Source organism: Erythrolamprus reginae, chromosome 3 (assembly GCF_031021105.1).
Source record: "Erythrolamprus reginae isolate rEryReg1 chromosome 3, rEryReg1.hap1, whole genome shotgun sequence".
In the NCBI taxonomy this organism is placed as follows: domain Eukaryota; kingdom Metazoa; phylum Chordata; class Lepidosauria; order Squamata; family Dipsadidae; genus Erythrolamprus; species Erythrolamprus reginae.
Window position 1 is genome coordinate 149,840,189 of NC_091952.1, and position 27,440 is coordinate 149,867,628.

Below are 27,440 nucleotides of genomic sequence, written 5' to 3' on the forward strand. Positions count from 1 at the left end.
AGTTTACATAGATAGAATAGAAATTTGTTTTTTCTAAAGATTTTTTGACTTGAAATTAATTAGAAACTTTTATATGACAGTTAATTTTTTTTACCAGATATTTTTTGTATTAGTAGCATTGAATTAGATATTCAATTGTGTATTCCTTTTTCTGTATCTGCAATTATACTTTTGAGAAGAGCAGGGATGATACATCCCTACAATGTATGTTAAATGTTTGTAAGTTTGTTTGTCATTTTAAAGAAAATTAATAAAAAGATTTGGAAAAAAAAAAAAAAAATAGAAACCAAGAGGCTCTGAGTTCTAGTTCTGTCCTAGGCATGAAAGCTGGCTGAGAGACTCTAGGTCAATCACTCTCTCTCAACTCTCTCACCACATTGATATTAGGTATATTTGCTGCCATGAGTTGATTAATCTCTTTTAAAAGGTCTTAATAATTAACAGGCATAATTTGTAATTCATTCACCCTGTTAAAAGTGGTGTCCCCCAAGGTAGCATACTGGGACCTACGCTCTTCATTCTCTACATCAACAACCTTTGCAATCTCATCACAAGCAACTGTGTTCTTTTTGCAGACGATGTAAAACTCTTCAACACCACTGATAACACAACTACTCTACAAAAAGACCTAGACTCAGTTTCTGACTGGTCCAATACATGGCAACTCCAAATCTCAACTAGCAAATGCTCTGTCCTACACATTGGCAAAAAGAATCAGAACTTCAAATACAAACTTAATAAACAAATTATCACAGATAATCCCCACTCGGTCAAGGACCTCAGAATACTAATAACTAAAGATCTAAGTGCCAAAGCCCACTGCAACAACATCGCTAATAAGGCCTCAAGAGTTGTTAATCTAACCCTACGTAGCTTTTGCTCTGGAAATCTCACACTACTTACCAGAGCTTACAAAACTTTTGCCAGACCCATCCTCGAATACAGCTCATCTGTTTGGAACCCATATCGCATCTTAGACATTAACACCCTTGAAAATGTTCAAAGATACTTCACAAGAAGAGCTCTTCATTCCTCCACTCGAAACAGAATACCCTACGAAATTAGACTTACAATCCTGGGTCTTGAAAGTTTAGAACTACAACGCCTTAAACATGTTCTAAGTATTGCCCACAAGATCATATGCTGCAATGTCCTGTAAAAAATATGACTTTAGTAATCAGGTTGTCGAAGCATGGAACTCATAACTGGACTCTGTAGTATCATCCCCTAACCACCAACATTTTACCCTTAGACTATCCATGGTTGACCTCTCCATATTCCTAAGAGGTCAGTAAGGGGCGTACATAAGCGCACTAGAGTGCCTTCCGTCCCCTGTCCTATAGTCTCTCCTATATCTCCTATTTCTTCTCTACTATATCCTCTATAACCTTCATTGCATATTATTGTGTATTGGACAAAGTAAATAAATAAAAAAAATAAAATTTAAATGTCAGCTTCGGGGAGCCTGCTGGCCCAGAGCTATCATTCGCACTGGGGGGAAAGGCTGTAACTTGATATCCAGGCTGTGAGAGCTTGCTGCTGTGATCGGCTGTCAGCATGGATGCCTACATATGACTGTCAGACAACCCTGCAGCTTTCTGGAAGACCTGAGCAACAGCTAATCACAACCCTCTACTGATGACAAGCGCAGCAAAGAGATTGGATAACAATTAACCACTGGGATGTGGCATGGGTAATATAAAAATGGCGGGAAGCATGGAATAGGCAGCTCTGACAAAAGTTACACTTTGCCATAAATAGCATTTGTTAGTCAGTGCAGGAGGAGGAGTAAGGAAACTTATTACAATTCAGGATTGTCTATGTAGTCTTTATTTCTCTACCGGAACCTGACAGATTGTCAGAGCTCGCCATTCTAATGGCTGAAGGTACAGAATCAGTGATGGACACTGCAGAATTAGAGGAGTCAAGTGGCCACGATGGTTACTGTGCTGGAGGCTTTAGCTCAGCCAGCTGGGAAGGATTCCCTAGTAGTAAGGCCAAAGGAGAACTTGGCAGGACAGGCTCCAATGGCACAGCAAGAGCAGCCTGTTCTTCTAAGCAGAGGGTGGCTGGCGATTGGGGCTTAGGACAAATAGGGGCTGGAATATACACCTCAGCTTACTCCGTATGGGTCTCACTTTACCCAATGGAAAGAGAGAAAGATGTCTGATGACGGAGTTACTCAACTGCTGTGGGCTCACAGATAATAGAGGTATTGCAAGAGCTGTATGGGGCTGCGGGCTTTGAGAATCAGGGGCACGGAGGGGCCTGGAGACACCCAGAACATGTGGACCAGGCTGTACGTAGATCATGATGTTTGGAAGCTGGTAGTCAGCTCAATATAGTCATGCCTCAAGTGACCAGTACTTATGGGGGTCAGGGGAGACAATGAGGGGTGGGTTTTCTTAATTGGAGATCGAGAAAGTTATATTATTTGGAAGTGTGAAATAGGACACTGATTTCTTTCACCTTTTAAATTAGATTGGAAATATGTGTAGAAGATTCTTGCCAAAGGAAATCAAAATTATTTACCATCAAAGCATTGTTCAGCATTTCCAACAGAGAATACTGAAAAGAAATCCGAGTCCAAAACCATTTACTTATGCAGTTCCCACACACCTGTGCTTCCATATGCAGTTTAGTGGGGTGGGGGGGGGGGATGCATTTTAGGATTTTCTGTGTATGTAAATATAATTGCCTTTTCCAGTGATATGACTTAGTGCAAGTAAATTGCTGGTTGTCTGTTACTGCTGTGCAGGCTGCAACAGACCAATAAGACAGATATTGTGTCATGAGGCTAATTCAGAATTCAGAAGTCCTTCCAATTAGATAAACCTATGGTGATATTACATTAGCATGCTTGATAGAGGTCTTTCTAAGTGGCACGTGAACACTTTTGGGAGTGAAGAAATTTCAGTTATAAATCATAGAAATATATGCAATGCATTTTGAAAGAATGTTTCTCAAAATACACTGTCAAGAGACTCTCACCCTAAAGAGTTAATACATCCCCATTCTTTGGAAATCTCCAAGGAAATGCTTTGAAGACTTTTCCCAGTATTCTGTGGTCATGTATATATGCAAGAGAAAACTTTTTTCCAGAGCTGCTAGATAAATCAAGCAATCACACACCCAAAGGAACTCAGAGAAAACTGCCTCTGAAACAGCTGAGTCTGGCTTTCCAGAGCCTGCAGCTACTTTAACAGTTCAAGGAAGGGAATTTTGCTCTTGTTTACATGCTATGACAATTGTTCCTTTTGAAGGCTTTGAAAACCCTAGTAAACAAATACTGGATCACTGGAAACTATATAAATAAAACTCTAAATGCCATGGCCAGGGAAGAAAAACATGACTGCTTGTACTACCTAGGTTTCATATGGAAATGAAAATAGGTAGCTGGGAGAGAATTACTTCCTACGCAAAGCAGGTCATCCTCATAGGCTATAGAAATTCCCAGTGCAACAAAATGTTGGTAATATTTTAAATTTCAGAGGGGAAAACAAAGATTTTATCATTTTAGAAAATACTAAAGCAGAAAAGAAATTATTCTGAAATGTTATATCTTGGAACGATTTTGTCTTAGGAAAACTGTCAGCAGGTGGATGCTTGCTAGTGGACTAAAATAGTATTTTTTTTAAATGTCAAGTCAGATTTTTTTTAAATTTACTTCTGATGACTGCTTGGATAGGCTCCTGCAGTTTTCCTGACAAGATATTAGAAATGATTTCCATTACTTCCTTCCTGTGGTTGAGGGAGAATGACGGTCTCAAAGCCTTCCTTAGCTTTGTGCCTAAGCTAGGACTAGAACTCACAATCTCCTAGTTTCTAGACTGATGCCTTAATCACTACACCAACCTGCCTCTGATTTTATGCCTTTGTTTTTTTGACTCTGGGAGACCGTCTGGACAATTCTGCAATCTTTGCAATTTTCTTGTAAAAGTTTTTCAGAAGTCATTTGTCATTGCCTTCTTCCTAGGACTGAAAAGGAGTCACGGTCCCAAGTAATTTAAAGTATTTTTTACAATTAAAATGACTACAACTTTATGTGATTTCAGGATTTTTGCAAGAGACTGTATGGAACTGCCAACACACAAACGATTTACCACTTTCCCGGTCCTTCAAGCCAATAGATGATTTTATAAGTGTTAAGTTTTTCTCTTTATTGCCTTTGACAGTATATTCTACACCCTGGTTACAGATCCAAGCTTTTCAGTAGATGTGAGGGATTAATAGAAATGTAATTTTGTGTTGGAATACAGTTTGCAAGAAACACAAAGGTTTTTTTTTTAAGGATTGCTTTCAAAAATGAGCCCAAGAACTGGTGACTCCAAATGTATACTGTTTATTTTCTGTGCAACTTCCAATACTCGCAAACAGACACATGTTATTTGTAAATTAACAGATATAAAAGGGCATGTAAGTCTCAGTGGTTTGTTAAATCCAAATGGCAACAATGTCCTATAGTAGTGTTTTTCAATCTCAGCAATTTTGTGATATGTGGCTGAGGGAATTATGTGAGTTGAAGTCCACATATCTTAATGCTGCTGATGTTGAAAAACACCCCTTTAGAGTACCATACTCAGTACTTGGGTACCAGAAAAAATTGCCACAATTTCCCTTTTCAACCCTGTCCTCTCACAAATAGCAAGCAGACATGGAGTTAAGCTGTTTTGCCAGTTCTTACTTTCTGGGGCAGGTGAATCTACAGTCTGTGGTTTGTCTTCTGCTCTCTGGAAATTGACCTGGTCAGTTAACCTAAGATGAGATGTAGTGAGGTGGACTGACCTCATTCTTCAAGTTCCTTGCCAAGAAATGTTCAGCCACGTGAGCAGGCAATACATTTTCCAGAAGAAGACGATTCAAATTCTCCATCGTTTCAATCTCCTCTCGTTCTTTTTTGAACTTGTTCTTCCACAGGAAATCTAACCTACAGTAATATTCATTCTGTTACAAAGAGGACACAGAAGTAAAGAAACAATAGGCATCTTGTCCTATCAGATGGTTTTAAAGAGAAATATATATATATATAGTTATATATACATTCACCCCAAGAGATGCTCTTACCCTGATCCACTTAGGGACTATATTCATTTATACAATATTGTACCACTTCTACAATATATGATGTGCAATGTATCTCAAGCTATAACCTCATAACACCAAATAAGAGCAGAATGCATAATTTAACAACATGTCGAACAATGTTATGTCTCAAGAAGGAGTCCAATAAAACAATTAAGGGAAAAGAGGAATATACCAGTGAGAATGCTGAAGAAGGACGATTGCTGGGTTTGCTTAATACAAAAGTCATGTAACAAAACAATTCCCTGAGAAAATAGCTAGGTTCTCATAGTATACATAATCCTGATACTTAATCCTATTTTAACTTAGTCTGAAGTCAACCCAGATAATGAGATGGTTGAGTACAGGTGAAACTCAGTGAAGGGCCGCACTTACCTTTCCCTACCAGATCAATCCTGAAGGCTGGTGCAGGCGCACCCGTGGGCAGCGGCAGGCCTGCGCAACCCCGCGTGAGAATTTGCTTCCGCCCATGCATGGAAGCAAAGAAATAGGCAAAAATTGCTGAAATCTCGCATGAGGACATTCACACGTGTGAGATTTTGGTGATTTTCGCATGCACAGAAGCAAAGAAAGCCCCAAAATTGCCAATTTCTTTGCTTTGTGAATGTGCAGAAGCAAATTTTGTGGGGTGTGTGAGAGGGCATGGTGGAGACACACAGATGCGTACACATCAACATTTCTGCTAACAGATCGGCGATCCCAGGCATACTGGGGGCAGCCCAATCCTGGTGAAACTCAAAAAAATAGAATATCGTGCAAAAGTTCATTTATTTCAGTAATGCAAATTAAAAGGGGAAACGTAATATCTGAAAACCCCTAATCCACCATCTCAGAAAATTGTACATAGAGCAATATCAGACCTCTGAAATGTATAAGCATGTATGTGTACTCAGTACTTGATTTGCATCCCTTCTGCAGCAATTACTGCTTCAATGTGGAGTGGCATGGAAGTTATCAGCCTGTGATACTGCTGAGGTGTCATTGAAGACTAGGATGCTTCAATAGCGCTTTCAATTCTTCTGCATTGTTCAATCTCATGTCTCCCATCTTTCTCTTGACAATGCCCAATTTATTTATGGGTTTATTTATGGGATTTATTTATGGGATTATTTATGGGTTCAGGTCAGGTGAGTTTGCTGGTCAATCAAGCAGAGTAATCCTACGGTCACTGAACCAGGTTTTGGTGTTTTTGATAGTGTGAGCCGGTGCCACGTCCTGCTGGAAAATTGAAGTCAGCATGCCCATAAAGCTCAGCTGTGGAAGGGCTCCAAAATCTCGTGGTAGAGGGCTGCATTGACCCTGGACTTAATTAAGCACAGTGGACCAACACCAGCAGATAACACCCCAAATCAACACAGACTGTGGAAATTTTCATCTCATTTGGAAACCAAGGACCCAGAGTATGGCGGAAGAATGGAGAGGCACACACAGCAAGTCTAGTGTGAAGGTTCCACAGTCTGTGTTGTTTTGGGGAGCCATGTGATCTGCTGATGTTGGTCCACTGTGCTTCATTAGGTTCAGGTCAATACAGTTGTCTACTGGGAGATTTTGGAGCACTTCATGCTTCCTTCCGCAGTCGACCTTTATGGGGATGCTGACATCAATTTTCCAGCAAGACTTGGAAGTCCGATATTGTTCTATGTACAATCCTTGTTTTATTGATCACATGTATTTTTCTAATCTTCTGAGATAGTTTGGGGTTTTCATGAGCTGTACCCCATAATCATCACAATTATGACAAATCATGGCTTGAATTATCTTGCCTTGCATGTAATGAGTCTCTCTCGTGTATTGGTTTCACCTTTTAAGTTGCATTACTGAAATAAATGAACCTTTGCACAATATTCTAATTTTTTAAGTTTCATCTGTATATGAATAAAACACCCCATGGAACTTAAAGCTTAAAATATCCTTGTAATAACCTGATTTCTATTTGAGAATAAATAAAGAATATTTATAAACAACATTAAAAATAATAATTAGCAAGATAATCACAATGAAAAGCAAGGTGAAACAGAAATATAATTTTAAAAGGGTGTGTGTGAAATATAATCAATAAAATAGGAAATAACTACTGCTTCTATTTTTGAAGAAGGCAAATACCGGAAGCTAACAGAAACACCTGTATTTTTAATCAGTAGTAAAAATTTCTCACCTAAATACTGTTATATTCCTCTCTATTCTGCGGAAATGGCATGAAAAAATTTCAAACAAAATAAGCTTCTAGGGATATGGGAGAAGGAGGGAATGGAGAAAGCAATTAATAAAAAATAACAGAAACGGTGAATAATTTTCTTTCATGAATCTCATCAATCATAATGAAAAGAAGAAAAATGTATCTCCAAAAATGCAAAGAACAAGGGAAAACTTATGGAATGAAAAGGGAGTGAAGTTGCTATATAATACCCAGCTTTAAAAAAAGCCAAATGAAAATGATACTGAATCAGTAATTCAGTCATACTTGAATTCATTTAGTGTGACTTTTTTTTTTGACAGGGAGAATGAAATATGCATCTTGATATCAATCTATTTATCAAATAAAAGTAATGACACTCAATAAAGAAATTGCTATTTATATAGTCAATGATAAAAAGACTTGCTTCAAAAGAAATGCTTCAAATATATTTTACTTATTTATAAATCTAGTTTCTAAAGCTGCCCATTTTGCAATGACTCTGGAAACATGCATATTAAAATCATATCCAATACAATAAAAACAAAAAATAATGTGATAACTCAAGGACAAATCTACTCAACACATTAATTAAATGCTCATAAAAGACAGATACTTCTCTAATATAGCATCTGAGGAAAGAACTAAATGTTTGAGGCCTTTTTTGAAGAAGAATTCAAACCTCTGGGGAGATGTTATATTACAGGACAGCTCTGCTATAGAGAAGAAATGTCATTAAGGTTAACCATTTTAAAAATAAGGCCCATCAGATCCTATCAGTTAGAAATGATGGGAGAATAGCTGCCTTCAGATAACCAGACCCTATGCCATGAAGCTCTTTATAGGTTACAAATAGCACCTTAAATTGCCTCCTTAGAGATAACCGGTGCTGTAAAAGTAGAGATGTCACATGGATGTACCAACATATGCCCCGAAGAATCTGCACCAGGGGTGAAATGCTCCCGGTTCGCTCGTGCCTGTCAATTGTCAGACAGTCGGTCACAAGGGGAGCGCAAGTCTCCGCCCACCTGCCCGGAAGTCACGATTTGTGTTCCTTTACCCTCTGTGTATGCGCAAAGCACTTTGTGAATCACAGAGGGTAAAGGAACACAAATGAAGGTGTCCAGGAGCCTTGTGCTCCCTTTGTGATCAACTCTCCAACGACTGAGAGCCACGAGTGAAACAGGAACCTTCGGTCTGCACCATTGTACTGTGGACCCATTGCAGCTTCAAAATGGTCTTAAGGGCAAGAGTGTTCTGTTGTAAGTCCACATGTAGGGTGACTAAGGCTTGAGTAAGACGAGATTCATAATTTAGGGAAAGGTGCAATTGGTGTGCTTCATAAATCTGGACAAAGGCTTCCTGCTAAGCTATCACCTGCTGTTTTAACAGAGCTGCAGTTATGTGACTGTGGGAAGTTGCAAATAGAACTTAGAATAGTTTTATTGTCACTTAGAATGTATAGTAATCGGAATACATTAAAATAAAATTATGTTGCATACAGCTCTCAAAGGGTCACCAATATACATTACATAAACATGACTTAAAAATAAATAAGTACAAAATTATGTATACTGCTCAAAAAAATAAAGGGAACACTCAAATAACACATCCTAGATCTGAATGAATGAAATATTGTCATTGAATACTTTGTTCTGTACAAAGTTGAATGTGCACAACAGCATGTGAAATTGATTGTCAATCAGTGTTGCTTCCTAAGAGGACAGTTTGATTTCACAGAAGTTTGGTTTACTTGGAGTTATATTGTGTTGTTTAAGTGTTCCCTTTATTTTTTTGAGCAGTGTACTGTATACACCCACATATATTATATGACACAAATAGCCATCAGAGAGAACCCGATAGGTGGTCACATAACTGCAGAGGGTGGGTGACTGTCAGAACTTTGAATCCAGTTTGTAAGTACACCCTAAGGAGGGGTAGGCAAAGTTGGTTCTTCTATGACATGTGGACTTCAACTCCCAGAATTCCTGAGCTAGCATCATTGGCCCAGAAATTCTGGGAGCTGAAGTCCACAAGTCATAGAAGAGCCAACTTTGCCTATCCCGGCACTAGGGGAATCCATTATTATTTTGAATGGTCATTAAATGGCCAATTGTAAATTGAGGCCGATCTATGCCAACTCCCCACAGTCCATCACAACTAAGACATTACTGTTCGTTCCCTTTCCATCATCAGTTCTCACTCCTGTATTCTTCCATCTCTCCCCCAGGATCAACTGGGCAAGCATAAGTGCACTAGTGTGCCTTCTGTCCCCTGTCCAATTGTCTCTCCTATATTTTATATATCTTTTCTCCCATTCATATATCCTTTCCTCTACTCTTCATTGATGTATTCTATTCTCATATCTTTTCTTCTATCCTTTCCCTGATATTTACTACTATATGTTTTTATTCTCTTTAACTTTCAATTTGTATTGGACAAAATAAATAAATAAAAATAAATAAAATAAATAAATAACTGCATTCTCCCCACCTCAAAACAGATGCAGAGCATGAATTCAATTTTTAAACCTGAAGTTAACAACATGCACAATGTATAATAAAATGTCTGTTTTGTTTGGCTAAGTACAGACCAAAGGGAAAAAAGTACACATCAGCTTTCATCTGATATGGATGGTCCTCGACTTAGGACCATAACTGTACCCAGAATTTTGGTTCCTAAGTGATGCAGGCACAATCCCAGAACCCTGTTGCCCATCTTTAAGTGAATTTCACCAGTCATTAGATAAAGACTCACCTCAATTCGAGCCATTCTAGGCTTGTTATCTTCAGCCCTGAGTCTTATTAAGGTAAACGACCAGCAAGCAGACTCAAAACTATGTGGCTCTGGGTTGTTTTCTATTTCCCAAGAAGCCACAGCTATCCTAGCTCCAGTCTCTTTCACCCTTGTCCCAGACCACCTTTGTCATTTTTTTACGTGCCCAGCCTCACTGCTTGGCTTGGCTGGCTGGGCCTGGTTTTAGGCGGCACTGAAAAGAAAGGAAAGGAAAGAGGAGGAGCCGAAAGCATTCCTTGACCCGTAGTGCACCCCAGCGTCCCTTTGCAAAATGCTCTTGGGTGGGGCTGGGACTGGCTTTGGGCTCTGAAAAGTGAAAAAAAATACCTACTTTTGGCTCCCACCAGCCTTTCCTCCAGTGTGCAAAGCCAGCCCCAACCCAGCCAAGTAACGAGGAGCAAGTAGATGGTGAAGGCCAGCTGGGATGGCAGAGTGCAGGATGGCAGGGGACCAAAAGAGCATAGATGGTAAGAGAGATAAATGGTTGGGGAAGTTTCAGCATCCCTCAGATATATGGGTAGGTTGCTAAGCATCTGAATTTGATCATGCAACCATGGGGGGAACTGTAATGGTCATAACTTTGGGCATGGGTCATAAGTTCCTTCTTCCAGCACTATAACTTCAAGTGAGAAGTCAATGAATGAATGGTCAAGACTACCTACATCTGAGAATTTAAGAGAGACATCACAGCTGTGTGATGTTTTCCTATTCCCTTTGAAAAGAGAGTTACAATGCAAAATTCAGTATTTATTACAAGTCAGTGACTTACAGGGAACAAAGGGCATGCTGAGTGGGTTTTTAAAATTTATTTATTATTTATTTATTTATTGGATTTGTATGCCTTCCCTCTCTAAGGACTGTGACATTTCTATGCAGCTCAAAACTCTAAAATTGGTAAGAATAATTTGGTCACAAAAGCAGCCTTCCCTAACACTGCTGTGACAGAAGTAAAAGAAAGTACTGATTAAATTAATTAACTGAATGTGAATGTCATATGCTTTGTAAAGAAACCTCCTACTTTGATGCTTTCCAGAAGATACTTTACATAGTCAATCACATTCTAAATTAAACACAAGCTATCCTGTGAAAATGTATTCAATTTAAATACAATTGTGAAGACATTAAATGTATTGTGTTCAACCTTAGACACACACCCCTACACAAGATCTACATACAGAAAAAGCAAAACCACCCAACTAATTTTAGTTTAAGTGAGCTCCATCTGTTTTATCTAATAATATAGTTGAGGTATATAGTTATACCAAGTTATTTCTGTTGTTTTATATATCTTAAAACAACAGAAATAACTTATATATCCACTAATAAAAGCAAACTTGGTTTGAGTATATATGGGTGTGTGTGTTGTGTCGAATCACCCTGGTATATTGAAGGAACATCACAGCTCTTTTTTGCCTCTCGGCCCAACCCAGGGCCATTTCCAAGGCAGTCATAGCAAACAAACTATATTCTGTATGTGTCACATGTTTTCGCTGAATTTGAAAATTATGGGAGATTAGAATAGATCTATTTGAGCCTTATTTTGGCCTCATCAGCAAGTTCAGGTCCCAGTGAGGGCATGGCTAGCTGATAAGGCCAAAAAACCTGATTTTGATTAGACATTAAGTACCAAAGGGATCAGTTCAAATTTTAACCAATTTATATTGAGAAAAGGCTACAAAATCATATCTTATTTTATCAGTAAATACTAACAAGCCATTTGCAAATAGAGCTACTTGAATCTCACCACTCTGCTTAATTGTGAAATGCAATTATTAAAGATTAAAATTAAACAATAAAGGAGAAAAGGGGAGACTTGTCATATGATTTCAAATTTTTAAAAAGGAGCCAGATAAGATACCAGTAACTCTCATGTGAAAATTTGAAGAATAAAAAAGTATAAATATACTTTAAATATTATTGAGGGAAGAGGAGGGGATTTCAATATTATAATTAAAAAATAGTGACCACCTACTTGATCAAATACATGTTCTCCATATTCAATAATTAATCAATTATTAATTATGGTGAGACTCACCTAATCTAATAATTACTTAGTTAGCCTAAGGTCTGCAAAAATAATTTGATCAAGGTGTTCGAAGATAGCTAGTATCATTTAGAATTGTTTGATAACAATTTTGAATATCTACATTCATTAGGTGTGAGTCTATACAGTGTGTATGATCTTGATCAGATTTTAATACTGCAGAGAGCTAAGGTTCATTAAGAAGAATATTAGATTCAAATACATTCTCATAAAAATTATAAATTTAGTGACCAAAAAAAGTCTTTAATTTTGTAAATTTCAAGCTTCCTTTTTCCTATATGTATTCAAGATGAACAGCAATGTGTGTTTGATTGTGTGTGTGTATTGCATGTGTATATTTGTGTTATGTATGTGTAGATATTTTAGAGCAGGCAACATAATTTCATTTTTAAAGTGTGACAGTGTGCTAACAGTAAAAAATGATAATAATTCAATAATCAATTGTATAATGCTATTTGTGTATATTTATATGGATGGAGAGAGAGAGAACATACAGACAGACATGATACAATATCTTTGTATTCATATCAAGGTAAAAGAGATTGCCTGGAAGGAGAAGCTAGAAATCTCTCTAAGAGATTTTTGAAAAATGAATTACGGGTATATATTATCTAACATAAAAATTATATTTTATCCAGAAACTAGATGAAATAATTATTCTGCTCCAGGTTTTAGTCTTGCATACATTTGAAATAAAATCTTGTTCAGGTAGCATTTAAATACTGAATTAATAAGATAATCATTTTCCATTAGTTAAATGTTAAAATATATCCACAAATTTAGCTGCTATCAGGTTTATTAATTTTCAAGAACATGCCATGGCCAAATATTTAAAGTATTGGGTTATTCCATGACTGGTCCTTTAACAGACCATTTGAATTTTTCTCTGCTTTCAAAATTTAAATAATTCATGATAGAATGATTTGATGTTATTCCCCCCCCCCCTTGGAATTACTAGTGACACCAGGATAATATTGTTCAATTATGCAGTCTCCAGAGCACGATACCATGGTCTTTAGAGATTGAAGGATGTCAACGTAATGCAATCTCCTTAATTATTATTCTGTTGCATCCTTCCTCTTTTTACCACTTCCTGTCCAATACAATTTTATGGATGAGTCGTAACAAGCAATTTCTATAACTCAAAATTTCAGCTAGCCCTTAAAAAAAGACCTTACTTAACTCATAACTTGCCATTATAGACCAGCACCATTGTAACTTGGAATAAGTAGAATACAAGAGAACAGAACAGAATTCTTTATTGGCCAAGTGTGATTGGACACACAAGGGATTTGAATGAGGCATTCAGTAAGCAAGGACCACCTGTAATTGTCCAAGAACCATATTAAATTATAAAGCTCAGTGCAATATAGCCGTAAGGCCAAACCTAGGAGGAATGGGAGGGAATCACAGTCTCTATCTACTAATTAATACTGAGATTGCAAATTAAAACACTCCATTTGCTTAGTCTCTGTTTTGAGAAAGAAGTAAGAGCCACTTAAAGCTTAATAAGATATTTCTTTGCACTATTCAATTTTCCAAAGTGATAAAAAGACTTTCAATTAAATAGTACATCCTAACAACAATAATTGCAAAGGCCACAGGAGAACAATATCTTGATCAAATTCAACAGCTCAAGAGTCTTTTGTATCTTCCTGCTGGCCAAGTAAGGTTTCCCTAAGTTTTGTACTGCAATAGAGCAGAACAAAGCCATAAATCTGTCACAGTGCTAAGCAGCTGTAGCAAAAAGGATAGTTCTGAAAGAAAATACAATAGAAACACCAGTAACAGTAGAAAGACATGCACAAAATTCACAAGTTTTTGTACAAGAAATATACAATACGAATTGTATGGATGGTATTGAGAAAAAAGAGCTCAAAATATTATTAAAATTTATTTCTTCTCATTTAATATTTATTTAAATATTTGTTTATTAAATTTATTTAAAATTTAGTATTAAACTTTCTTTATATGAGTGAAATTGAAAGTAGATACAAGGCTAGCATATTTTATATTTTAACCACAATATATAATTCCACTACATTTTTTCTATCAGTGCTCATTTCCATTTGATGAAGGAGAAATTTGCTATTGAAGTTTTTTTAAAGGATGAATGACAGGACATTTCTTAGGTCAGGGGTCACCAACTTTTCGGACCCCAGGGTCCATTAAATTCATATTTTTTAATCCTATGGACCACTAATACGATTTTTTTTAAAAAAAGATAACTGACTGGAGAATTCTGGAACTTGAAGACTGCTCAAAAAAAGGGAACACTCAAATAACACATCCTAGATCTGAATGAATGAAATATTGTCATTGAATACTTTGTTCTGTACAAAGTTGAATGTGCACAACAGTATGTGAAATTGATTGTCAATCAGTGTTGCTTCCTAAGTGGACAGTTTGATTTCACAGAAGTTTGATTTACTTGGAATTATATTGTGTTAAGTGTTCCCTTTATTTTTTTGAGCAGTGTACTGTATATACCCACATATATTAAATGACACAAATAGCCATCAGAGAGAACCTGATAGATGGTCACATAACTGCAAAGGGTGGGTGACTGTCAGAACTTTGAATCCAGTTTGTAAGTACTCCTTAAGGCAGGGGTAGGCAAAGTTGGCTTTTCTATGATGTGGACTTCAACTCCCAGAATTCCTGAATTAGCATCATTGGCCCAGGAATTCTGGGAGTTGAAGTCCACAAGTCATAGAAGAGCCAACTTTGCATATCCCAGCCCTGGGGGAATCCATGGTTATTTTGAATGGTCATTAAATGACCAATTGTAAATTGAGGCCGATCTATGCCAACTCCCCACAGTCCATCACAACCAAGACATTACTGTTCGTTCCCTTTCCATCATCAGTTCTCACTCCTGTATTCTTCCATCTCTCCCCCAGGATCAATTGCATTCTCCCCACCTCAAAACAGATGCAGAGCATGAATTCAATTTTTAAACCTGAAGTTAACAACATGCACAATGTATAATAAAATGTCTGTTTTGTTTGCCTAAGTACAGACCAAAGGGAAAAAAGTACACATCAGCTTTCATCTGATACGGATGGTCCTCGACTTAGGACCATAACTGTACCCAGCATTTCAGTTCCTAAGTGATGCAGGCACAATCCCAGAACCCCGTTGCCCGTCTTTAAGTGAATTTCACCTCAATTCGAGCCATTCTAGAGAATTCTGGAACGTGAAGACCCTCATTTAATGCAATATAAAAATGCAAATAATTTTTCTGCGGACCACCAAAATTTTCTTGCACACCACCAGTTGGTGACTCTTAGGAGTTTCCTTATAGTTGCAAAGTGATCAGTGTGTGTATTTGTGTACAAATGGCCTGGCTTTCATATTTAATAATTTCTCCAGTCCCTGGTTCCAAATCCTTCAATTAAATTCCAAGGAACTAGGCCCATCGTGCTTTTTAAACTGAATGTTTGGGCAGTCTTAAAGGATGAAAAATGTCTAACAGTAGCAAAGCCAATGGTAGCATTTATACACCATTTCCAACAAGAAAGCTCAAATACAAGAAACTGAAATGAAATATTCAATCATCTTGAGAATACCTCTCTTCACAACATAAAGAATGCTGTATTTTACAAGGCAGATTTGGACTAAGGATTTATTTGGACAAGGATTTATTTATTCAAAATGAATAAATGATTTCAAAGTTATGCAAAACTGGGGCATCTGATCATGTTCTTTCTATACTATTGTTGTTGTGATGACCATGGTTTCTTCATCTAGAAAAATAATGCTGAAATAGGTGTATCTTTACATCATCTACACATCAGTTAAGGATAATACGTTCTCCTCAGGTTCAGGTACTAACTATAGTTATGGACAGTTAAAAATAGGTCTATCTTGAATACCTATGTCATATACAGTAAGGTTTCAGAACAGGCTTTAATAATGCAAAATATATCAAAAGTATATATTTTTTTCTCAATTCTGCACAGGAGTGAAATTCAGCAGGTTCTTACATGTTCCGAAGGAGCAGAAATTTTGAGTAGTTTGAAGAACCCACAAATAACACTTCTGGTTGACCCCAAAGTGGGGAGGGATTGGAGATTTTGCAATACCCTTCCCCTGCCATGCCCATCAAGCCATACCCACAGAACCAGTAGAGAAAATTTTTGAATTTCACCCCTGATTCTGCATCTATCTTAAAAATGAACATTGCAATCTCTTAGTGCCTCATTGTTACTTAAGGCTGAATTACTGAGGAAAACAAACATCTTCTCTTCCAATCCTTACTAGAAGTTTATAAAATAGCACTATCTTTGGAATTACCAAAAATAGAAAACCAATTTATCTAAATTACTGCAATAAACAGGTCATTTTTAAGAAATAGGAACGTGCACAGCCTTGGTAGTTTCGATTTAAAATTAGTGTTAGAAGGCTAGAATCTTTATTTAGTTACACAGTTATGGAATGAAAAAAACTGCAATGGAAATTGAAATTTGGATTACCTGATTGTTGTACAATCAATACAGATAGTCCTCATGTTATAATGGCAATTGGGACGAGAATTTCTGGTGCCGAGCAATGTGGACTACAATGTCACATGTCTGTATCATTTAGCAACAGCAAATCCCGCAGTCCCCATTGCCATTGTTAAACAAGGATTGTGGGTTGTTAAGGGAGACATCCTTGCAACTTCACACCAGCTTCCAACAAAGTCAATTCCTTTCAGAGTTAAGCTAGAGTTTATCTAACAATCGTCCAATATGCTTTTCAAAGACGTCTCCATCTGTAAAACAAACCCTTCTTTTCCCCAACCAAATCCGTTCGTGTGTTTCCATTTTTTTAAATACTCTAAATATACTCTTGCTGTATTTGAAGATCACACGAACTCTATCCAACCATGGTTTTCTAAGTATTATCCCTTCCTCTCAGCCCATGATTTTTTTTCTTTCATGTATCTATTTACTGATTTGATCCTCATCTATTCTTTTTATATAACCAAACCAATGAAGCTTTCTTCCTTCACAATGGTTATTACTTTTAATTACTTTTAATCCATATTTTATAAATCTATTCATTCCTAATCATCCCTCTCTTTTGGTTTACTGTACACACATCCCCACCGGATCCAACTTACTTCTAATTGACCACACCTAATATTTCTCCTGATGTACCATACCATACTCTTTTTAAAAACATTTTTTTGATTAATTCTTCATTGTTAGTCTAGTGTTAATCTTGGTGCTATTCCCTACTCATCTGGGTATTGATTGCTGGGGAGAACAAGTTTTGATCTTTTGAATGTAAAAGAAGTTTATCTCAAAATGTCTGCTGTTGGCTGGTTTGTCTGAGATTTTAATTTAATATACTTTAAATGCTTCTTAATTTCAAAATAGATGAACAGACTTAACCATAGTTTCAGCACAATAACTATAGCTAAATCAGGCATGGGCGTGGCCAGTGCATAACACTTATTTATAACTGCGGGGCCATGAGTTTGACAGCCCTGTTCTAGACCAAGCCAAGTGCAAAAATGCTACAGAATTCTGGAAGCATGGCACTTAAACAAAACATAGACCATAATCAAGAAATAAACAATACGCCAATTAAGGAACTACCAGCTCAGAAAAACAAGCTATCAGTAAACAACAATCTAATCAAATGAAAGCATACCCCACTCCCTGCTAGCACTGATGATGTTAGCTAGTTTGGTATTTATTTATTTTATGTAATGAAACATCTGCAAGAAACAACCAAGCTCAGAGGGCACCAAGGAACCCAGTTCCTTCTTTGGCCTTGTGTATGCATGTATGAATAGACTTAAATGTAAATCATGTATTTGAAAGAGACAGGGCTTTTTTTAAACCAATATTTATCAATCACATCTTACTGAGTCTCTGAATAGCCCAATAATTCTATCGTGCATCCCTTGTCAGGAAACAATCATGACATTTAATGGAGTAACTGTATTCGTTTAGGTTCCATTCATTCAGAATATTGCACAGGGTTTTGCAAAACTAATTTCTGATGCTGTTATTAGCAGTGTTCATTAGAGTATAGCATGGAAGTACCATTAAACTTGAATTTCTACTGCAGGCACAGTTACAAAATAGATGACACCAAGAAATATTTTCTAAGGTATTATTAGCCCTTTCATTCATGTTTAAGCCTACAGTTTCCCTTCCCTACATTTATTCATCAATTTAGCTCCATAAGATCAGATATTACATATTTCCCCTTCCTCTTAGTCACACAAAAACCATGCATCTATTTAATTTCCATCGTATCTTTAATTAACTTTCATTGTCTACTCCTTCTATGTTTCAAGTCACAACTTCTATCACCCACCATGGCTTTGCTTTTACGTAACATTTTTAGTAAAGTAAAGGCTGGGATCTTTAACACATGACAACTCCAAATCTCAACTAGCAAATGCTCTGTCCTACACATTGGGAAGAAGAATCTGAACTTCAAATACGAACTGAATGGTCAAGTTGTCGCAGATGACCCCCACTCGGTTAAGGACCTCAGTATACTAATAACAAGGGATTTGGTTTCCGAAGCCCACTGCAACAACATGGCCAGGAAGGCTTCGAGAGTTGTGGACCTAGTCCTGCGTGGCTTCTGCTCTGGCAATCTCACACTACTTGCCAGAGCTTACAGGACTTCTGCCAGGCCCATCCTCGAATGCAGCTCATCTGTTTCGATATCGTGTCGCGTCTCAGATATTAACACCCTTGAAAATGTCCAGAGATGCTTCACCGGAGGACCTCTTCACTCCTCCCCTCGAAATAGAATACCCTACGAGATTGTACTTTCAGTACTGGGCCTAGAAGGCTTAGAACTAAGACGCCTTGGACAAGATCTGGGTATTGCCCACAAGATCGTATGCTGCGACGTCCTGCCTGTCGGTGACTACTTCAGCTTCAACTACAACAACACAAGAGCACACAATAGATTTAAACTTAATATTGACCGCTCCAAACTTGACTGTAAAAAATATGACTTCAGTAGCCGAGTTGTCGAAGCGTGGAACTTATTGCTGGACTCTATGGTGTCATCCCCAAGCCGTAGATTATCTACGGTTGACCTATCCAGATTCCTAAGAGGTCAGTAAGGGGCGAGTACAAGTGCACTAGAGTGCCTTCCATCCCCTGTCCTATTACTCTCCTATATCTCCTATACCTTTCTTCTATTCCTATATCTCTTCTTCTATTCTTTCATTGATATGTTCTATTACTATATCTTCTTTTCTATTCTTTCATTGATATATTTTACTATGAGTATCTCCTCTATAACCTTCATCATGTATTTTACTATGTATATATATATATACACCCACTAAAACTCTGATTGGGTATTGGACAAAATAAATAAATAAATAAAAATAAATAAAATAAATAAAAAATAAATCTCTGTAAATACCTAAGCAACATCCATGTTTCTTGCCAATGGTAATGGCAAGAAACAAGTCAATTTGGGCATGCAGAGCATTGAAAACAGAATGAAATTCCTAAAAAGAGAAAAAAGAAGTGCAAGAGACTTACCTGTCTGCTAAGTACCAGCAATGTGATAAAGAAGATAAAAAGTGATACAGAACCCATTGTTTTCAGATCTTTCAGGATCCCTGGCCTGTAAAAATAAAATTATTTTGAACATAGGGAAACAAAATTGGTCTACAGATTTTTGAATATGCCCATTTAAATTCATGGTGCAAAAATGTATAATACTAACTCAGGACCACTTCATTCCATGCACCTACTGTATTTTTGGGACTATAAGACACACACTCCCTAAAAGAGGCTGAAAATTTGGGTGCATCTTATACTATAAATGTAGCTTTTTCGAAGCTTTTTGTTTCCAGCCCTAACTGGGGCTAACAATCTTCCTGGCTTCCTACTCCTTCTGAAGAAGGTTTTTTCCTGCCCTAAGTCTTTGCAGGTTTGTTTTCATTCCTACTCCCTCTGAAAAAGGCTTTTTCAGCCCTAACCATGGGATAAAATAATGTGCTGAAGCTAAACAGACTGAGGATGCTATCCAGATGAATATCTGGTAGATAGATTCCCAACCCTCCATGTCTTATACTCCGGTGCATCTTATAATCTGAAAAATACAGTAATCAGTTTTCCCCTGAATGGTAACATTTTAGATTGTCCACTTATATACGGTTTTGTATCTGAATGTTTCCCCATTATAGAAACAACTTTCGGGGGGAGGGGATAAACAGGAAATGGAAAAATATTCTTCATAGAAGAATATTGAAAAAAAAAAACAACCCAGCAAATTTTGGGCAAAAAGTATATATCCAGTTCAATCAAGTTAAGCACAGCTAAAAATTCACAAAATCTCAATTTTTTCCCAGTAGCAAAGCTACATTTACAAAGTTCAATACCTAATAACTTGTAACAATTTCAGGATTGCCAAAATCAGTGATTCAATAAAAAATTCTGCAGTATTTATACAACATAGAATCATAGGACTGGAAGCTACTGTCCTCTAAAGTCTGGATGATATAAATTATCCTGCTGTACTGACCTAGGGCACAGCACAGAGATAACACAAACAGCTGGCAGTTCAAACAGTCCCTTTATTGCTCCAAGTCTCCCCAAACGCTCGCACGTTACTGGCAAGCCCTAAAACCAAGTGAGAACAAATCCCCCCCACAAACCTTAAACAGCCTCTGGCTGCAATTGGGCCAGCCCAGTGCTGTCTGCACCTATGCTGCACAGCAATATGTATTTGGCAAAACAAGAGCCAAGCAAAGAGTTCAGGGAGTAGAAATTCCAGTCCAGAATGCCAACAAGGAATGCCAGGACTCTTGGCAAGTTCAAACGTCTTTGGCACAAAACACTTCAGGAACTCAGTGTTTGTTCCCAACAAATGCTCCTCATTAAGTCTCATTCCCCAGGCATTCCTGGTGAAGCTGGGTGGGACACTCGCTTTGCATATGGCCTTTTCTGCCTCCACTGATCCCGCCTTCTCTACACTCTCCTAGCCATTGCATCAGGAAGAGGTGGTTCTTACTCCTTGTCTGAACTCTGTCTCTCCTTCCTGCCTGGCTAATTCTGAACCGCTTTGCCTGGACTGACTCTGCCCTTTCCCAGTTTCCTCCAAGGCCAACAGAGCTGCCCTCTCTCTTACTGTCAGTTCTGGTTCAAGCTCATCTTCTGACAGGGGCATGACACCTGTCTTGAGCAGAAGGTTGGACTAGAAGACCTTAGTCCAACCTCCAGTTCAAGGCAGGAGAGCCTATACCATCCAGACCTTATACCATCCGGTGTATGGTTGGTCAGTCCACCCTCCACCCTCCTGGCCTTCCGAAGGGCTGTGAAAACTTGGCTTTGCGGCAGGCCTGAGTTATACCATCTAGTTCCAGCCATGGATATGAATGATCTATTTTGGCAGTTTTAAATTGTTATTATATTGTTTTAAAATGTTGTGGGTCGCCCAGAGTCCGGCAAGAGTTGGCTTATAAATCAAATAAATTAAATTAAATTATTTTTGAAAATCTCCACTGACAGAGCACCCATAACTCTGGGAGACAAGCTATTCTGTTGACTAACTGTTATCACTGTCAGATTTTTTTTTTGTTCGTTCTAGGTTGGATCCAGTGAGGGACTGCCTGATTTTCTTTGCTTCTGTGCATGCACGGAAATTAGTGAAATCTTGTGCGCGCAAGCATCCTCAAGTAAGATTTGGCTTTTGCACATCTGCAGTAAGCTGGATCTCGCACCAGGAGCATGCACACCCGCGTGCTAGGAGCACCCATATGTACGATTATACCAATTTCTGCGCATGTGCAGAAGCAAAAAAAGGGTAAAAATCAGTGAAAAATGGCTGCTGCTAGTGCTGCCGAGAGGGCGAGGGGAGCAGAAGAGCCCTTCCATTGAGCGATTTCTAATTTATATTACCCTGTCTAGTGTGCTAATCTTACCAAGCTTCCATCAATTATCTAAATTAAATAGAATTGATTTTCCCCATCCTCTAGCTTTAAAAATGGGCTATTTTTGTCTTCTCATATCATGTATCATGTTGGTGAGATCCTTGAAATGTGGAAAATAGTCATTTGGATAATAATAATAATAATAATAATAATAATAATAATAATAATTGTTGTTGTTATTGTTGTTGTTGTTGTTATTATTATTATTATTATTATTATTATTATTATTATTACTATTACTATTATTATTAATTAGATTTGTATGCCGCCCCCTCTCCAGAGACTCGGAGCGCATCCCATGCCATTACTCTTAAACAATACAAGGAAAGAAAGAAACATGGAGGAAGCAGTTGGCATCTCATGCCCTCCCAGCTCCCCAGGACATAAACAATAGTTTCGATTTAGTGGCCTACCTTTTGAGAGGTGCCATTGTATAGAGTAACTTGCTGTAGTTATCTAGCATAGACCCATGTGTGTGCAAAAGAATTACATTGTAGGCAACCAGAGCAACCAACATGATTGCCATTTTCAGCTCATGATTTATCCGGAGGAAAACAGAACAAGAAATGAGGCCCAGGATACAGCTGTAGATAAAATACTGGAAGAGAAAAATAAAACCAAATCAATATTTTAAAATCAAATATCAAGACCCACTTCTTATTGGTTATAAACAGTGACTAGCTTGTATTATTTCAGATAATAAATGGAACAAGAGGCGAACATTTTTTATTAAATAAAAATAAAGAGTATAAAGTACAGTGCTCCCTCGCTTTTCGCGGGGGATGCGTTCCAAGACTGCCCGCGAAAGTCGAATTTCCGCAAAGTAGAGATGCGGAAGTAAATACACTATTTTTGGCTATGAACAGTATCCCAAGCCTCCCCTTAACACTTTAAACCCCTAAAGTGCCATTTCCCATTCCCTTAACAACCATTTAGATTATTACTCACCATGTTTATTTATTAAAGTTTATTTAAAAAAATATTTATTAAAGGCAGACAAAAGTTTGGCGATGACATATGATATCATCAGGTGGGGAAAACCCACAAAGTATTTTTTAATTAATATGTTTGAAAAACCGTGGTATAGACTTTTCGCGAAGTTTGAACCCGCGAAAATCGAGGGAACACTGTACTCTTATCTATGTATCATCTATGTTTCATCTATGACTAGATGAAAAATTACCACTATCACTTTTCCTGACTTGCTAGTTTCTATTTGAAGGATTTTTGGCCCTTCAAATTAAAGAGACTGAAAGTTGCATTTTATACTAACATGGTACCTAGAAATGGCTTCCTCAAAAATTCATATCTCATTAATGTGGTCATACTGAAAGGGTTCGGAACCAAATGAGTAGGACCAATCCGACATGGATTTATTAACCATGCCTATGTGGAGCTTCCGGAATGTTTGAAGATTTGGAACATTACCACAGAGATATAGGATGAAACCATATAGACTGGCTATGACAGAAGAGTTCTTTTCGTGTAAGTACAGAACTAGGATTGTGCAAATCATTTAGTGAGGTACTTTGCTTAAAGGCATGTGCTTTGGTGTCAGCTGCTTCAAAACTCCCACTCTTCCATGCAAGTATGTACAGAAGACACTTCTCCTGGAATAGCTGCTTTGTGACTTCATAAAAGAGCATCTTGTGAAATGATTTGCACAGGCCTAATCAGGAAAATAATGTTAACTTGCAAAGCATTCATGAATAAAGGTAGTCCTTGTTTAAAGACTGCCTCATTCAGCGGCTGCTCAATTATTTATTATTTATTATTTATTCGATTTTTATGCCGCCCTTCTCCTTAGACTCAGGGCGGCTTACAACCTGTTAGCAATAGCACTTTTTAACAGAGCCAGCATATTGCCCCCACAGTCCGGGTCCTCATTTTACCCACCTCGGAAGGATGGAAGGCTGAGTCAACCTTGAGCCGGTGATAAGATTTGAACCACTGACCTTCAGATCTACAGTCAGCTTCAGTGGCCTGCAGTACAGCACTCTACCTGCTGCGCCACCCCGGCTCAATTATGACAGAAATGAAAAGGTGACTCTGCAACCAATCTTCACATTGTAAAACAAAGAAAAACTAAAGTACAATAAAAAAACAGTTGCAGTTTCATTTAGCAACTGCTTCACTTAATGACCAAGTTTCTGGTCCCAATTGCTGTTGCTAAGCAAGGACTACTGAACTGCAGTCCTGCCTAAGTCCTGAAGCAGCTGAATCCAGCCAAACATTTCTTCAAAGTAATAAGAAACAAATTAGTCTGCTAGGCCTAATGAAGTACTGTACTACTTTTCTAGATAGTATATTGACACTTACAATGTAACCTTTACCTTCAGTGTAACTTTTAGTTTTACTTGGAGAAAGCCAGTAGAGTACTTAAAAAATAAACAATGGGCATGGAATAGCCTTTCTACAGTGTGTCTAATCATTTTATAGACATTAATTTTATCTGCCAAGAATCATGAAAATAAGATACAAACTTACTGGTAAGAAAAAACTGCTGTTTTGAATATACCAGAGTGTCTGATCTCTTGTATCAGAAGAACTTATATTTGATGAATTAAGAATGGGGAGAGATTCAAATATACCACCATCATTCAAGAAAAACTAAAAAAAAAAAAAAAGGGGGGGGGAGAGAAATTTCATAGGGTTTCAGTTAAATACACAGAATCTAAACAAAATAAAATAACATGGATATATGAAACGAAATAGGAGTTTTGATTATAAATTAAACATGAGATTGCTCTTTTTTTAAATGACAAAATTTTTATCATGAAGGAAAAAAAGCTTCTATAAAGTTGTATACTTTTTTTGAACCTATTAGAAAGTTTCTGTTTGACACATTGTTCTGTTTGACACATTGTTCTGATAAAAAATACAAATTATATTAATGCATTGAAAGCAATAAAAAACAGAATTTAATCCAAGCAGATTACATATTTCTTTTCTCTCATCACTGAAAGTAAGATGCCAAAACCGAATAAACCAATCAATACAATTAAGTAGAAGAAAACCTTATTAAACTTACCATGTTGAACACAGCCATAGTTAATATTATACCAGTTGTTATCAATGTAATCATGATTCGTGGCCAAGGGCGGTTTTCAATGACTCCAGCTGATTTCAGAATCCACCTCAGGAAAGCCGAGAGTTTCTTGTTACACTGCTGAAAAAAATACACAAATCTATTTCTGATTAGTCCCCAAAGGGGAGGGGGGGGAGTGTTCCAAAAATATTCAGGGCAACAGCGAGCAGAAAATACAAAACAAAAGGATAAAAATAAGAGGTTACCAAGTATCATGTTGATGAATTCCTATTTATTTAGATTGACAATGCTCTGAACAAGAAACAATTTAGCAGACAAAAAAGACTTCACAGTCTCCTAGCATAGACAATTGCTCAGGTTGTAACTTTGTTTCTGGTCTATAAGGAAAACTCAGAATGCCCAACAAAGACAATTAAAAAAAAGAAGAAGAAAAAGATGGCCTCAAATCAAATTTAATTTGTGGTTACCAGTATTACATCAGTCATTTGACTTTGCCCTTTGCCAGGATATTTTTCAACTTCTCAGGTGTTGCCCTATGGCAGCTCCAGTGTGCATGTGTGTGCTGATTTTTGGCCTTCCAGAGGGCGGGGAAAATGGTTTCACCATTTCCGGGTTCTGAACTTCTGGTAGGCCTGTTCGGTCTGTTTTTCAGCCTCCGCAGCCTACAGAGGCTTTCTTGAAGCCTGGGGAGGATGAAAAACAGCCCAACGGCCTAACCAGAAGTCTCCAAACTTCTGGAAGGCCTTTTGGGTACATTTTTTGCCATTCACAGGCTCCAGAAGCTTCAGTGGGCCCTATGCGCCTGTATGGGGAGGCAGCATGGGGGTTGTGCCTGCATGCAAGGGGGGGTTGTGTGAACATGCACAGGAGAGGACACTGAATTAGGGGTGTGGACACATGCACCCACACTATCACACGCACACCCTTTTAGCACCCGAGCAAAAAAAGTTTTGCCATCACTGACCTAGATTGACGAGATACTGTTAGGAATCTAAAATATTATTTGATGTAGCTCTCGTACACCCTGCTTACAATACTTAGCAGGAAATGCAGAAAGATCAACTCTTTTTTATTCAAAAATTATAAACAATTATAAACAATTGAAATTCTGCCGCACGAATCCCAGCGACCGATTAGGTCCCACAGAGTGGGCCTCCTCCGGGTCCCGTCAACTAAACAATGTCGGTTGGCGGGCCCCAGGGGGAGAGCCTTCTCTGTGGCGGCACCGACTCTCTGGAACCAACTCCCCCCGGAGATCAGAACTGCCCCTACTCTTCCTGCCTTCCGTAAACTCCTCAAAACCCACCTTTGCCGTCAGGCATGGGGGAACTAAACATCTCCCCCTGGGCACATTTAATTTATACATGGTATGCCTGTGTGTGTGTGTGTTAGTATATGGGGTTTTTTAAATCTTTAAATATTTTAATTAATTGAATTATTTATGATTTGTTTTACACTTGTTGTGAGCCGCCCCGAGTCTTCGGAGAGGGGCGGCATACAAATCCAAATAATAAATAAATAAATAATAAATGAGGTAAACCTGAGAGGGTGGCACGCAGGAGGTTGTGAATGGGTTTTTAGTTTATATTTTTAACTATTAGATTTGTATACATATTTTTTGCATTGTATGTTATGAGCTGCCCCGGGTCCCTGGAGAGAGGCGGCATACAAGTCTAATAAATAATAATAATAATTAATAATAATAACTCATCCAAAATAGGAAAGTCTATTCACTACTAATTCAAATATTTGGCCTAATAGTTTTTTAAAAAACTATTCCCTACTGAAGCTATACTGCCATATTGAGTAATAAAGAAAGAACATTGTCTGTTCATTTTTATCTCAAATTTAGAAACATACAAAGATATGCAAGTTTACAGATGTTATTGTTCCTCATCTGAGTTAAAAGCCATCTGAGCTATGCTTTGATTTCTAAAATATTCAAAATGAGTTACCGATAAAGTTATAGCACTGGTTTTCAGTCTTTAGTATCCTTATGTTGCATTATATTATACAATTCATTTTAGTACTCTGATTTATACTGCTGGTTAATGGCTTAATTTTATATTAATTATCTGGTTTTTCTGGATTATTTCAGCAATAACAGTGATTACAAAATTACTTTGATGTAAAAGTCCTGTCCCAACTCTTTTATTTTGAGGGTATGTATTTGCCTTATTTTGTCAAATGAGATTAGTTTATTTGATTCAAAAGTAGCACAAAACAATATTTTAAAACTATAAGATTATGAAACTTCCCATACAGATTACAGGCAAATTAACTGAAATATTAAATGTATAAATTAGGAGTCTAAAAGCCTTATATAAATAAACATGCAAGCAATCACATTATGTTTAAAATTAAATATTAATATGAAAAA

At 37.5% G+C, this 27,440-nt stretch overlaps 1 protein-coding gene across 1 annotated transcript in view; it reads right to left on the minus strand.

The window, feature by feature from the left end:
* Window positions 1-27,440, minus strand: part of ADCY2 (adenylate cyclase 2) — a 180,697-nt gene that overhangs the window by 17,798 nt on the left and 135,459 nt on the right. The window contains exons 16-20 of the mRNA XM_070749069.1: window positions 25,043-25,180; window positions 24,499-24,621; window positions 22,425-22,609; window positions 19,616-19,700; window positions 4,786-4,944 (exon numbers count right to left, since the gene is read on the minus strand). Of these exons, the coding sequence (XP_070605170.1) occupies window positions 4,786-4,944; window positions 19,616-19,700; window positions 22,425-22,609; window positions 24,499-24,621; window positions 25,043-25,180 (690 nt within the window). The remainder of the gene's footprint in view (window positions 1-4,785; window positions 4,945-19,615; window positions 19,701-22,424; window positions 22,610-24,498; window positions 24,622-25,042; window positions 25,181-27,440) is intronic.